The sequence below is a fragment of the Lagenorhynchus albirostris genome, chromosome 10 (genome assembly GCF_949774975.1).
Source record: "Lagenorhynchus albirostris chromosome 10, mLagAlb1.1, whole genome shotgun sequence".
In the NCBI taxonomy this organism is placed as follows: Eukaryota; Metazoa; Chordata; class Mammalia; order Artiodactyla; family Delphinidae; genus Lagenorhynchus; species Lagenorhynchus albirostris.
In genome coordinates, this window is record NC_083104.1 from 63,875,087 (window position 1) to 63,889,421 (window position 14,335).

Genomic DNA, 14,335 nt, shown 5'->3' on the forward strand with positions numbered 1-14,335 from the left:
TATAACTGATATCATATGGTATTTGTCTTTCTCTGTCTGACTTACTTAGTATGATAATCTCTAGTTGCACCCATGTTGCTGCAAGTGGCATTATTTCGTTCTTTTTTTATGGCTGAGTAGTGTTCCATTGCATATATATACCACATCTTCTTTATCTACTTATCTGTTGATGGACATTTAGGTTGTTTCCATGTCTTGGCTATTGTAAATAGTGCTGCTGTGAACATAGGGGTGAACATATCTTTTTGAATTATAGTTTTGTCTGGATATGTGCCTAGGAGTGGGATTGCTGGATCATATGGTAATTCCATTTTTAGTTTTCCGAGGAACCTCCATACTGTTCTCCATAGTGGCTGCACCAACTTACATTCCCACCAAGAGTGTAGGAGGGTTCCCTTTTCTCCACGCCCTCTCCAGCATTTGTTATTTTTAGACTTTTTAATGATGGCCATTCTGAGTGGTGTGAGGTGATACCTCATTGTAGTTTTGATTTGCATTTCTCTAATAATTAGTGATGTTGAGCATCTTTTCATGTGCCTATTGGCCATCTGTATTTCTTCTTTAGAGAAATGTCTATTTAGTTGTTCTGCCTATGTTTTGATTGGGTTGTTGTTTTTTTTTTGTTGTTGGGTTGTATGAGCTGTTCGTATAGTTTGGAAATTAAGCCCTTGTCGGTCGCATCATTTGCAAATATTTTCTCCCATTCTGTAGGTTGTCTTTTCGTTTTGTTTATGGTTTCCTTTGCTGTGCAAAAGCTTTAAATTTGATTAGGTCCCATTTGTTTATTTATTTTTTTATTTCTTTTGCCTTGGGAGACTGACCTAACAAAAGATTGGTACGATTTATGTCAGAGAATGTTTTGCCTATGATGTCTTCCAGGAGTTCTATGGTGTCATGTCTTATATTTAAGTCTTTAAACCATTTTGAGTTTATTTTTGTGTATGGTGAGAGGGTGTGTTCTAACTTCATTGGTTTACACGCACTGTCCAACTTTCCCAACGCCACTTGCTGAAGAGACTTCTTTTTCCCATTGTACATTCTTGCCTCCTTTGTCAAAGAGTAATTGACTGTAGGTGTGTGGGCTTATTTCTGGGAAGAGTCGTGCTATTTCATTTTTACCGGGCCCCACCAATCATGTAGCTGGCCCTGCCAAACAGACAGGGTCCCTCCCTCGTGGGGGTTTCACTCTGGTAGGGAGATGGATGGTGAGCTAAATAACTATATTACATAAAACTGCCCTCTGCCCGGAGCTGGCATCCTCTCCTGGACCCCTTAGCTTCCTAGGGTTGGGGTCCCCTGCCGATGTCGGGTCCTTGTCTGGGGCCCTGGAAGCGGTGTTCTGGAGCAGAGCTGGGCTCCCTGTGACCCCCAGCCCGGCCACCCCCCAGGAGCACATCGCCAAGCAGTTCGGGATGATGCAGTCCCAGATTGGCTATGACATCCTGGCCGAAGACACCATCACGGCCCTGCTGCACAACAACCGCAAGCTCCTGGAGAAGCACATCACCAAGACGGAGGTGGAGACCTTCGTCAGCCTGGTGCGGAAGAACCGGGAGCCCAGGTGGGCCCCCCTCCCCCGCCATACCACCCCCCTCCCCCCTCCCACTGCTGCCCAGGGGAGAAAGCTGCTGGTGCTGGCTGTTAAATATTGAAATCCTTCTGCACTTGTTGATAAACTGCCACCTCTCTGAGGCCCTGGCCCCCCCAGCCCCTCCCTATGTCCCCTCCCATATTTGGCCCAACCTAGCAACAAGGGGGTTGACTCCTGGTAGAGCAGGAGGCCCCCAGACCCTTCTCCAGCGGCCAAGCCAGTGCCTGCATTGGATCAGTTAAATATTTTGAATATCACTCCTTCCTTGTGTCTCCTTTCCTCTGACCCTCTGGACTCCCATCGAGCCCCAGGGTGATGACTGTGGGTCATCCCTCCCCGGGGAGCCGGGAGTCCACATCCCTGTCTACAAGCTTTGAGAAGGTTGCAGAAGCAGCAAACTCCAAGTGCCAGCTGGGGAAGGAGCAGGGTGGGCTTTGTCCCCACTGGGGGGCCACCTCTGAGTCCCTCACCCCACCCCTGCTGTCACCACTCCAGGTTCCTGGACTACCTCTCTGACCTGTGTGTGTCCAACCACATCGCCATCCCCGTCACCCAGGAGCTCATCTGCAAGTGTGTGCTGGACCCCAAGAACAGTGACATTCTCATCCAGACCGAGTGAGCCGGCTGCGCTGTCTCCTACCTGCATCTCACATCCCCCCCCCAGGCCTCCACCCTGCCCGGACCCCCCGCTGCCTTAGAGCTGGGGCCCTGTCTGGGTTCACGCTAGAACCTGCAGGCTCTCTGCAGATACCCAGTACCTGCTGTGTGGCCAGCTCGGAGCTCGGCACTGTGTGGGGGAGGGGATGGGGGCACAGAGGAGAATGAGCCCAGGCCCCTGCCTTCCAGAAGCTCATGGTCTGTCTGGGGTCGCAAGCTGGAGGTGGGTCCCACAGGGGAGGCAGCCTGACTGGCCCTCAGCCCCGCTCTGGGAGGGGAGGTCTGTGTGGCCGGGGGTGCTCGGGGAGGGCTCTGGGCCCCGCTCCCTGTGATGGGTTCCGTCGGTCTGCAGGCTTCGGCCCGTGAAGGAGATGGCGCAGTCCCTTGAGTACCTGAGCATCGAGTACTCAGAGGAGGAAGTGTGGCTCATGTGGACCGACAAGAACAACGAGCACCATGAGAAGAGCATCAGGCAGCTGGCCCAGGAGGCGCGGGCCGGCAACGCCCACGATGAGAACGTGCTCAGCTACTACAGGTGCCTCATGCTCCTCCCAGGGGGCCTCGCCAGGCCCTGCCCCGGGACGAGCCCCAGCAGCTTCGCGGGGGCTCCTGCCTCTGCCTTCACCAGGGAGGCTAAGTGATGGGTGACTGGGCGGCCCGAGGAGCACTGGGTGGCCTGAGGCCGGGCTCAGCACAGTGGTGAGGCCTGAAACAAACCCACACCTGTCCCCATACATTCGTATTTAAAAAATAAGAATACTAGATAGCACTCATCAAGGGCTCACTGTCTCCTGGGCACTGGTCAAAACACTCACCCAATCACTCATTTCAGCCTCACGACAACCCTGTGAAGTAGAGACTATCATTACTCGCATTATAAAGTTGGGGAGACAGGCACAGAGAGGTAAAGGAACTTGCCCAAGGTGACACAGCTGTAAGCAGGGAGCCACGATCCAAACCCAGGCTGCCTGGCCATGGAGCCTGGGGTAGGTAATGCAGGCCTCCGAGGAGGAGGCAGAGGGCATGACTTGGTGCAGAACAAAGCTTCCTACAGCCTTCATTTCTATAGCTCTTCCACCCTGGTCTTGCACCCTCCCCTCCTCTGTCTCCCAGTCTTGCCCTCAACCCCCTGCCCGAGCAGGGTTCCTCTTACCGAGCTCTCCTCCCTTCCCCCTCCCAGCCTTTCTCTGTGCCATCCCTCTTCCCATGAAGACCTGTCCTGGCTGAGCCAGAAGCACCTTCCTCCTTAGCAAAGAGGGGAGATTTGCTATTACTCAATCCCAGACTGTGTTTCTGTCCACTTGGCTTGCTCAGAATTGGGTTCTGTTACGGTGGCTGGTGCGTGGTTTAACCTAAGTCCCTTTGCCACTTTCTCAAGTCCTCAGCAGGCCCAGGCCTGTGCCAGCAGCCCTTGCGAGCCCACCTGCCATGTCCTCACCGTCCTCCCTGTCCCGCAGGTACCAGCTGAAGCTCTTTGCCCGCATGTGCCTGGACCGGCAGTACCTGGCCATCGATGAGATCTCTCAGCAGCTGGGCGTTGACCTCATCTTCCTGTGCATGGCGGATGAGATGCTGCCCTTTGACCTGCGTGCCTCCTTCTGCCACCTGATGCTGCATGTGCACGTGGACCGTGACCCCCAGGAACTGGTCACGCCCGTCAAGTTCGCCCGCCTCTGGACTGAGATCCCCACGGCTATCACCATCAAGGAGTGAGCTGGGTGGAGGAGGGTGGGCAGGGTTCGGCGGGAGGGGGAGGATCTCAGGGGACCCTCATGCCTCGCTGCCTCCACCCCCAGCTATGATTCCAACCTCAACGCCTCCCGAGATGACAAGAAGAACAAGTTTGCTAGCACCATGGAGTTCGTGGAGGACTACCTCAACAACGTGGTCAGCGAGGCCGTGCCCTTTGCCAATGAGGAGAAGAACAAGCTCACCTTTGAGGTGGGCTGGGGTCAGCAGCACACTGGCTTGCCCCCTCCTGGGTCTTGGTCACTCCCCAGGGTAGGGTGTGGGATATACGACCTCACTTCCCTCAGTGCCCCCGCCACTGCAGGGAGACCTCATAGATCGCTGGGAGGGAGGCTTCTCTCCTGACGCCCCGGAGGGGGCTGCCTCCCCCTCGTCCACTCACCACATCAGCCCAGGGCTGGGTCACGGGCCCCTGGCAGGAGCCACCCGCCACTTCTTGCATTTCTGCCCTGTCCTCCCCACAGTGGCCTCCTCTGCAGGCCTCTCTTCCTCGGTAACCCTCTGGGGTCAGGCTACCCTTGTCTGGGACTCTTTGGTTCCGTGTCCATGCAGCCTTGACATCCTAGAGCCTTTCCCGAGGAATCTGTCCCTCATTATACTCCCTGGGCTGGCCTCACCCACAAGACCACGCCCTTCATGAGGCCCCACCCACCACACTTTGGCCCCACCCACACTCACCTCGGCCCCACCCCTCTCCGCAGGTGGTCAGCCTGGCGCACAACCTCATCTACTTCGGCTTCTACAGCTTCAGCGAGCTGCTGCGGCTCACACGCACTCTGCTGGGCATCATCGACTGCGTGCAGGGCCCCCCAGCCATGCTGCAAGTCTATGAGGACCCAGGCGGTGAGGCTTTGCTCCGCCGGGCCATCCGCTACCCACCCTAGTGTTTCTCAGTCTCCTTTTACCTTTCCCATCGACCCTCCTGTGCCTCCTGCCTCCTGGCTCTTCTGCCAGTGAGTGTCTTAAGCCCCAGTCTCCTCCAGCCTTGGCTGGACCAGAGAGGCCCCCTGCCTAGGCACTGTGGAGACCCTGGGGTCTGGGCGAGTTGCCTTCCTACATAGCCTGGTCTTGAGGGAGATAATGACACCCTGCAGGGGAGCTCCCAGTCAGATGGGGGGACACACCCTGCTACCAAGAGGAAACAGCCCAGCCGTCAGGGACACCCACTGGTGGCAAAAAATCATTCAAACAAAAAGTGCACGGAGGCTGACCCCTGGCCTTTAGTGCTCTCCACACAGTGTCCCCTGAGTCCCCCGTGCTCTGTAACAGCTCTCGTGATTTCCCACATGAGAATTCTCACTGATCTCCCCACACAGTTCACCTTTGCCCTGGCCCTCCCTTCTTTTCCCAGCTTTGGCTGAAAGCTCACCTCCCCCAGGAAGTCTTCCTGGGGTGGAGGAAGCCCTGCCCCTTCCTTAGGGTGGCTTTGCCCTGCAGCTGAGAGAGACAGAGTCAGACCAGGTGCTCCTGCCGTGTGTCCTCTGTGACCCCCTCCTGCTCGCCGCTCTGCAGGCAAGAACGTGCGGCGGTCCATCCAGGGAGTGGGGCACATGATGTCCACCATGGTGCTGAACCGCAAGCAGTCTGTCTTTGGCGCCCCCAGCCTGCCTGCCGGCGCCGGTGCCCCTGAGCCACTGGACAGAAGCAAGTTTGAGGAGAATGAGAACATTGTGGTGATGGAGACCAAACTGAAGATCCTGGAAATCTTGCAGGTGGCTGGGCCAGGAGCGTGGCGGGAGGTGTTAGGAACAGGGCAGGAGAACGGGGGGCAGGTATGAGGAGGTTGGTGAGGTGAACCCCCCTCAGATCATAGTATCTAGTGCTGGGAGGCTCCACGATGAGCCGTCTAGCCCAGTGGGTAGCCCAGTGGGTCTCAGAGTGTGGTCCTCCGACCAGGAGCATCAGCCTCACCTGGGAACTTAGAAATGCAGGTTCTTGGGCCCCACCTGGGACTTACGGATCAGAGACACTGGAGGTGGGGCCTGTTGTCTGTGCGGTAACAAGCCCTCCTAGTGGTTCTGGTGCGCGCTGTCCCCTCATTGTCCAGATGAGGGAAGGGAAGTGGGGAGGGGACTCTTCTGCAGTCACACAGGTTTGAAGCAGAGCTAGAGATTTGAGAGCTTGTTTCCTGGTGGGGTGGACACAGTCATCCTTCTTCTGGGTGTCTTCTGGGTCTGAGACTCCTCAGCAGCACTTGGGGAAGGGGCTTTATAGGGTCCTGAGAAGGGATAAGGACCCTTTGCTTTTGCTGTGCTTCCACCAGAGGATGGGAAGGGTAATGCAGTGATGTCCCTGGGGACCCAGTCTGGGCAGGGTCTGTTTAGGGGAGTCAGAAGAGGGGACTTCTAACTCATTCTGGGGGCTGGGGGCTTCCAGATCTGAGTCCTGGGTGTGGCCAGAGGCTCTGTGCCCCATGATGACAGAGGATAGAGGTCAGTCAGGGGTGTCTGCAAACCCTGTGTCCTCACCCCCCACCCCACCTCTCCTGCTCCCCCATAGTGCTTGGTTCCCTCCTACTTCCAGGAACCCCAGGGTCTGTTTGACAGAGAAGGATAGGAGGACAAGAGTCGGCCTTTGGACCTGGGGAGCTGCCTTCCCATCCCTGTTAGCGTCCAGCCTGGGAAAGAGGGACTGAGTGGGCTGTGACGGGGGGCGGTCTCTGCCTCATTCTGAGAGGAGGTCCCATTCACCATCACTGAGGCAGGAGCTGGGGAGAGGGCGCCCTGGACCTCCCTGGGAAGAGGAGTCCTTATTTATTTATTTATTTTTATTGAAGTATAGTTGATTTACAACATTGTGTTAGATTTCTGCTGTATAGCAAGTGATTCAGTTATACATATATCCACATGCTTTTTAAATATTCTTTTCTATTATGGTTTTTCACAGGGTACTGAATATAGTTCCCCGTGCTAAACAGTAGGACCTTGTTCTTTATCCATCCTGTATGTAATAGTTTATGTCTGCTCATCCAAAACTCCCAATCCTTCCCTCCCGCACACCCCTGTTTCCCTTGGCAACCACAAGTCTGTTCTCCGTGTCTTTGAGTGTGCTTCTGTTTCGTAGGTAGGTTCATTTGTGTTGTACATTAGATTCCACATATAAGTAATATTGTATGGTATTTGTCTTTCTCTGTTTGACTTACTTCACTTAGTATGATAATCTCCAGGTCCATCCATGTTGCTGCAAATGACATTATTTCGTTCTTTTTAATGGCTGACTTATATTCCATCGTGTATATGTACCACATCTTCATTATCCATTCCTCTGTCAATGGCCATTTAGGTTGTTTCCATGTCTTGGCTGTTGTGAATAGTACTGCTATGAACATAGGGGTACAGGTATCTTTTTGAATTATATTTTTGTCCAGATAATATGCCAGGAGTGGGATTGCTGGGTCATACTGCAGCTCCATTTTTAGTTTTTTGAGGAACCTCCATACTGTTTTCCACGGTGGCTGCACCAGCATGCCTTCCCTGGGTAGGGGAGTCTTGATGTTGTTGGTTGTGTTGTCCCATAGGGTCCTGAACATCAATGCTGAGCCTCCGGAGTGCTGGAACTCGTTCAGGGTGGCCCCTCACTCTTCCTGGAGCGAGATTGGCCTCCTGACCTCAGACCGGTCCTCACCCCATCCTCTCCTCCTTCTCCAGTTCATCCTCAATGTCCGCCTGGATTACCGCATCTCATACCTGCTGTCCGTCTTCAAGAAGGAGTTTGTGGAGGTGTTTCCCATGCAGGACAACGGGGCTGATGGCACAGCCCCAGCCTTCGACTCCGCCAGTGAGCCCCCACCCTTCCCTTCACCCTGACTTCATGCCGAGGCTGTGTGACTCGCCCAGGGGTACACAGCCGTGGGCTGCGGCCTGGGGTCACTTCAGGCCAGCTCCCCAGCCTTGCCCCCATTTCCCAGTCTGCAAGGGCCTTTCCTCTCCATTGTCTCATTTAATTGCCCCAATGAGGGCACGGGGCAGGGGTCATCCCCTCCATTTCCTAAATGGGGAAACTGAGGCCCACAGCGGGGCAGGGACTTGCCCAAGGCCACAGTTGGTCACAGGCTGAGCCGGACCAGCACCCCCAGCCCAGAGCTCTGCTCGCCCCGGCAGGGCAGGGTGGCTGATCTGGTCCCTGCCATGGTTGGTTCCACCTCTGCCGCCAGAAGAGTCAGGCAGAGGGGCTGCCAACCAGCCAGTGTGGGGAAGGGGGTGGTTTGGGCGTCTCCCTGCCCCCTCTCCCCAGTGCTCCCCATCTTTCCTGGACATGGACCAGCCACTTGCCTTCATCTGCGCCCTCTTGTTCCCCACAGCCGCCAACATGAACCTGGACCGCATCGGGGAGCAGGCGGAGGCCATGTTTGGAGTGGGGTGAGGCCAGGGTTGAGGCTGGGGGTTGTGGATGGGGTTGGGTGGGTGATGCGGACACAGGCTTGAGACCCCTCCCCCCTCGGTTAATCCTCCTGCAGACCCTTACCAGGCTCTGGGGTGGGGGTGCCCCGGCTTTGCACTCTGACCCTCCCTTGCCTGCCCAGGCCCAGTGATATCGGGACCACTTGGGCCCCACTGTCATCCTGGTCATCCCCCTGCCTCCCCTCAGGGCAGTTGTGCCTTTGTGTGTCAGGACTTGGGCCAGGTGGCTGGAGGGATGTCCCTGTGTCCCACAGCAGGGAGGGCAGCCTGCTCTTCAGAGGGCTGGAGCAGGGTGGGGAGGGTCACCCCAGGAGCTGGGGGCTCTTAACTATTTCTGTGCCATGCCTTTGGCGTCTGGTGAAGGCTTTGGCTCCCTTCTCAGAATGGCGTTTTTATTTTTTATTTATTTATTTTTTTTGCCGTATGCGGGCCTCTCACTGTTGTGGCCTCTCCCGTTGCGGAGCACAGGCTCCGGACGCGCAGGTTCAGCGGCCATGGCTCATGGGCCCAGCCGCTCCGCGGCATGTGGGATCTTCCCAGACTGGGGCACGAACCCGTGTCCCCTGCATTGGCAGGCGGACTCTCAACCACTGCGCCACCAGGGAAGCCCTTTTTTAAATTTTTTTTTTATTTTTGACTGTGCCGTGCGGGATCCTAATTTTCCAACCAGGGATTGAATCCGGGCCCACGGCAGTGAAAGCGCTGAGTCCTAACCACTGGACTACCAGGGAATTCCCAGAATGGCGTTTTTAAATTCATAAAATAGTGCACACAAAATTACAAAGGAAACCAATGGCATTGAGATGCAGTTATCAAAATACTGGAGAAAACAAATTTGAAGTGACAGTTATATATGTGTGCCTCTCTATTAGCACATTAAATAACAATCCGTGCCTGGGGTGTAATTAGTACCATTACTTTGAAGTCTTGATGACTGTAAATGATATTTTGCAAATTTCTATAGCAACTCTTAGGTGATGGGAAAACATCTGTGATTTTTTTATTGGTGACAAAGTCACAGGTACCGCTAATTTTTTCTCACTGAAGGAAATGCTACGTTTTGGTGAGAGGTTGGTGAAAAGAAAGATGGATGTTTCCCCCCACCTCTGTTCACAGCCCCAGCCTCTAGCCATGAATCCCTTGGGGGTGTCTGTGGGTCCCCTGTGAAGAGTCCCTGCCTCAGCTGTTGTGTGGGACCTCAGGGGACACAGGGATCCCTGGGGTGCTCAGGGTGACAGCTGTTTGCAAAGTGAGGAGGAAACATCAATATTTTTAGCCAGCGTGACATGGGGCACCACGGCTACCTAATGGGTGGCAGGGAGCCTGCTTGTCCCCTGGGCCCCAGGAAGGCGCCGGCCGTGCCCCCCATCACCCTCCTCCCCGCCCCGCCCCCCCAGGAGGACGAGCAGCATGCTGGAGGTGGACGACGAGGGTGGCCGCATGTTCCTGCGCGTGCTCATCCACCTCACCATGCACGACTACGCGCCCCTGGTCTCGGGGGCCCTGCAGCTGCTCTTCAAGCACTTCAGCCAGCGCCAGGAGGCCATGCACACCTTCGAGCAGGTGCTGGCTCCCCTGCCAGAGCGCCCGGCCCTCGGGGAGCGGGAGGAAGGCCCGAGGGGGCTTCTCGGGAGCCAGCAGGCACCGAGCAGGTGGGCTGCAGACTGGACGCTAGGCGGGGATGCCAGGACGGAGCAGCTCACAGCCCCGGGGCAGCTCGAGATGCCTCCCTGGGGTGTTTGGCCTTGCCGAGCCCCTTAAAGGGGGAGCTACGTCTTGGCCACCTCAGCCTCCTCTTAGCCTGGCTCCAGGCCTGTCATGTCTTATGAGGTGGACAGCACTTTACAGATGGCACACTCTATCACGTGCACCTTTGCTAATAAGTGCTTTGAATCATGCCTAGTGCGCACTCAGCCTTCACCAAGGGGACTGGCTTTGTCACTGTGATGTCGTGTGGTCTCGACCACTCCCTGTGAGAGGGGAGTGGTATTTAATGAGCGAGCGCCGTGTACCAGGCACTGAGCACTGGGCTTGCATTCATGTAATTCTCCAAGCAGCCCCGACAGCGTGGTTTCTACTCTCATTCCTGTTTTACAGGTGGGAGAAATTGAGGCCCAGGGGGCTTTAGCTTTCTTCCCTTACCCACTGACCCAGAGCGGGTAAGGTGGGATAGGAGTCAGGGTTCAGTTCCCAGCATTCAGTGATGTCAGTATGCCTTGCCCCGCCCTGTTCAGGTTTTGCGTGAACAACTGACAGGCCACAGCAGCACGTGCCACGAGTCAGTGAATAACTGAAGCCAGCTGATGACGCAGCTCATGACCGGGGGTGCAGGGAAGCCTGTGGCCATCAGGGAAGGCTTCCTGGAAGCAGTGGACTTAGAACAGAGTCATAAATTCCGAGTAGGATCTGGCTCGGTGGAGAGGAGCAGTTGTAGAGTGGAGATGCCGGGAGCAGAGAGGCCGGGATAGTGCAGCGCCGGGAGTCTCTATGAGGCAGTGGACCTGGGGGTGCTCTCTCACCAGGCACGCCTGTCCTTGACCTTCAGGTGCAGCTGCTGATCTCAGCCCAGGACGTGGAGAACTATAAGGTGATCAAGTCGGAGCTGGACCGGCTGCGGACCATGGTGGAGAAGTCGGAGCTGTGGGTGGATAAGAAGGGCAGCGGCAAGGGCGAGGAGGTGGAGGCAGGCGCCGCCAAAGACAAGAAGGAGGTGTGCGGGGTGCGGGAGTGGGGGCAGGGCCCCCGCGAGGGCTGGGCCTGGCTGACCCCGCTCCCTGTGCCCCCAGCGGCCCGCGGACGAGGAGGGCTTTCTGCACCCGCCTGGGGAGAAGAGCAGCGAGAACTACCAGATCGTCAAGGGCGTGAGTGGCCGGGTCCTTGGGCGTGGGTCTGTGGGCCGGCCTCTTCCACCTCCGCTCCCCGCCGCCTTGGAAGATATCCTCCAGCTTTCCTTGAGTGTTGAAAACAACTCTGCCAAGGTCCAGATGGAATTATTTTAAAGCCGAAGGAACTTAATGAAATTCCATCTTACAGTCATGTTGTTGTGTTAGCTTTGATGGGTGGAATTGGGCTTTTAGTTCTTTCCTGCCTTGCTGCAGGGATCTGATTCAGCGGCCGTGGCCTCCTTCCCTCTTCCTGTCCCCGGTGTGAGCTGGGGCTTGGCTGTGGTCGGCTGAGGGGTGGGTCGGGCAGAGGGGAAGCTTGAGGAAGTGGGAAGGGGCCCTGGGCTCACCCTCCCCTCCCCCAGATCCTGGAGCGGCTGAACAAGATGTGTGGCGTCGGGGAGCAGATGAGGAAGAAACAGCAGCGGCTGCTCAAGAACATGGATGCCCACAAGGTCATGCTGGACCTGCTGCAGATCCCCTATGACAAGGTGACACCCGACTTCTGACCTCTGACTCCCCGGGGCAGCTTCACCCTGAACCCTGACCCAACCCAAACCACACACTAACCCCTGATGCTGACCTAACCCGGCCTCACCCTGACCTTTTACCTTGGCCTGCCCCACATACCTTGACCCCTGAATCCAATCTTAGTGTCATCTTGACCTTTGACCTTCCACCCCTCATCCTGATCCACTTTGACCTTGAATTGACTCCAGTCTCACCCTGATTCTTGACTCTGACCCCAGCTTCTGTTTCCCTCTCTGGTCTAATCCTCATACTCTCAGCATCATTTTAACCTTTGACCCTCAACTTCCTTACCCTGACCTATGTTAACCCTAATCTGACTCCAGTCTCCTTGGCCCATGACTTGGATTCTGTACCCCAGCCTCACCCTGACCTCTTACCCTGACTGTCCCCAAGCCCACCCTGGCCCGTAACTGCAGACATGGCCTCATCTCCACCACGGACCCCTCCCCTTGACTGATCTTGATCTTGATATTTCTCCAGCTTCACCCCACTCTTGACCCTGACACCCCCGCAGTGTTCACCTGATCCCGACCCATTAGCCTTGCTCCCCGACTCTGGCCTCATCTCAGCCTCTGACCCTCAGTCCCTCACACGTTTCCATATCCTGACCCACCTTGAACCTGGCCACCTTGGGGTCCCAATCCTGAGCCCTGACCCACCCCCACACCCGTCTGCGCTCTGGCCCCAGACCCGGCCCGGCCTTCACCCTGTGGTGGTCCCAGCACCCTCTCCCCTCCTGTCTGCGTCCAGGGCGATGCCAAGATGATGGAGATCCTGCGCTACACACACCAGTTCCTGCAGAAGTTCTGCGCTGGGAACACCGGCAACCAGGCCCTGCTGCACAAGCACCTGCACCTCTTCCTCACGCCAGGGGTGAGGGCGCGGGGCCCGGGGCTCCGGGGCAGGGCTGGGCTGCGGGATCCCCCTCTCTGACGGACGTCCTGCCCCCCTGCAGCTGCTGGAGGCGGAGACCATGCAGCACATCTTCCTGAACAACTATCAGCTGTGCTCTGAGATCGGCGAGCCCGTGTTGCAGCACTTCGTGCACCTGCTGGCCACCCACGGGCGCCACGTGCAGTACCTGGACTTCCTGCACACCGTCATCAAGGCCGAGGGCAAGTACGTCAAGAAGTGCCAGGACATGATCATGACCGAGGTGAGGGCGGCCGAGGGGTGCTCGGGGAACTCGGGCAGCGGGCAGGCAGGACCCAGACTTGGAGGAGTCAGACAGTGGGTCATAGAGAGGCCTTGGGGTGCTGGGCTGTGGAGGGGACTTGGGGGAGAATTGAGGACACAGAGGCTGGTCTAGCAGAACTTGGGCTGCGGCCTAACAGGACTCAAGCAAGGCCCAGGAGAAATTAGGCGCCTTGTAGAACTCAGATAACGGGCCTGAGAGAACTCATTCCTTCATTTATCATTTATTGTCGTTTATCATTTGTTGTCGTTTATTTACAAATCATGAGGCACCTGCTATGTACCAAGGACCAAGTATCCTTGGGGAAAATCAGTCAAATGAAAGCTCCGAGGGCAGTGTGCCGGGGGCACAGGGATCACGGCTTTTGTGCTCATTGCTGGGCCCCAGGGTCTGGCACATAGTAGGTACTCAGCAAACAAGGGGTGAAGGGCTGAATCTAAATCTGGAACAGACATGCTCTCTGCTCTGGAGCACCTCAGAGTGGGGAGGAGCAGGGAGAGAAAGGAGCAAACACTCAAGTGAGATGAGGGACTTATCAATGAGACGTCGTGTCTGGAAGTGCTGTGCGGTGTCAATTATTAATTGCTATTATTAAATTACCGTGACTAACCTAATCGCCGACACCAGAGGGATGCAGTGTATGCTCCTCGAGGGTTTAAATTACAGCTATGGGAGCACAGGGGAGAGAGAGGGTGAGCCGGGAGAGGGGGGGATTACAAAGGACTTCCTGGAGGAGGCGCCTCTGAGACAAGCCCAAGTGGGATTTCTTTCCTTAGAGGAGGGGGGACTTCCTGAGTCTGGGGTTCGGTGTCCTAGCTAACAGCAGAGGGCCTGAGACATCGGGCAGCGGGCAGGGATGTCCCAAGGGTCAGGGAACCCCAGAAACTCAAGCACGAGAGGGTTTTCCTAAGTGTCGGGTGAGGGCTGGAATCAGAGTCCCAGAGTCCCAGTCTCTCCCTGGGAAGCACAGGAGAGGGCTGGGGCCCCAAGCCTGCTGGACTGAGGGGGTCTGATGTGCCCCCTTCCCACCCACAGCTGACCAACGCAGGTGACGACGTGGTCGTGTTCTACAACGACAAGGCCTCGCTGGCCCACCTGCTAGACATGATGAAGACTGCCCGGGACGGCGTGGAGGACCACAGCCCCCTCATGTACCACATTTCCCTGGTGGACCTGCTGGCCGCCTGCGCCGAGGGCAAGAACGTCTACACCGAGATCAAGTGCACGTCCCTGCTGCCCCTGGAGGATGTAGTGTCTGTGGTGACACACGAGGACTGCATCACCGAGGTGGGGCCTGTGTGCACATGGGGATCCCGGGGGGCTGGGGGAG

At 56.4% G+C, this 14,335-nt stretch overlaps 1 protein-coding gene across 5 annotated transcripts in view; it reads left to right on the forward strand.

Moving 5' to 3' along the window:
• Positions 1 to 14,335, forward strand: part of ITPR3 (inositol 1,4,5-trisphosphate receptor type 3) — a 70,153-nt gene that overhangs the window by 35,637 nt on the left and 20,181 nt on the right. For all 5 annotated transcript variants that reach the window (XR_009542920.1, XM_060162603.1, XM_060162604.1 and 2 more), the window contains 16 exons: positions 1,389 to 1,561; positions 2,087 to 2,206; positions 2,601 to 2,783; positions 3,706 to 3,957; positions 4,045 to 4,189; positions 4,699 to 4,840; positions 5,510 to 5,709; positions 7,645 to 7,774; positions 8,298 to 8,355; positions 9,795 to 9,960; positions 10,943 to 11,107; positions 11,184 to 11,258; positions 11,645 to 11,770; positions 12,561 to 12,683; positions 12,766 to 12,966; positions 14,041 to 14,292. Coding sequence is in view for 4 of the 5 variants with exons in the window: in XM_060162603.1 (XP_060018586.1) it covers positions 1,389 to 1,561; positions 2,087 to 2,206; positions 2,601 to 2,783; positions 3,706 to 3,957; positions 4,045 to 4,189; positions 4,699 to 4,840; positions 5,510 to 5,709; positions 7,645 to 7,774; positions 8,298 to 8,355; positions 9,795 to 9,960; positions 10,943 to 11,107; positions 11,184 to 11,258; positions 11,645 to 11,770; positions 12,561 to 12,683; positions 12,766 to 12,966; positions 14,041 to 14,292 (2,511 nt within the window). In the remaining variant the exon portion in view is untranslated. The remainder of the gene's footprint in view (positions 1 to 1,388; positions 1,562 to 2,086; positions 2,207 to 2,600; positions 2,784 to 3,705; positions 3,958 to 4,044; positions 4,190 to 4,698; positions 4,841 to 5,509; positions 5,710 to 7,644; positions 7,775 to 8,297; positions 8,356 to 9,794; positions 9,961 to 10,942; positions 11,108 to 11,183; positions 11,259 to 11,644; positions 11,771 to 12,560; positions 12,684 to 12,765; positions 12,967 to 14,040; positions 14,293 to 14,335) is intronic.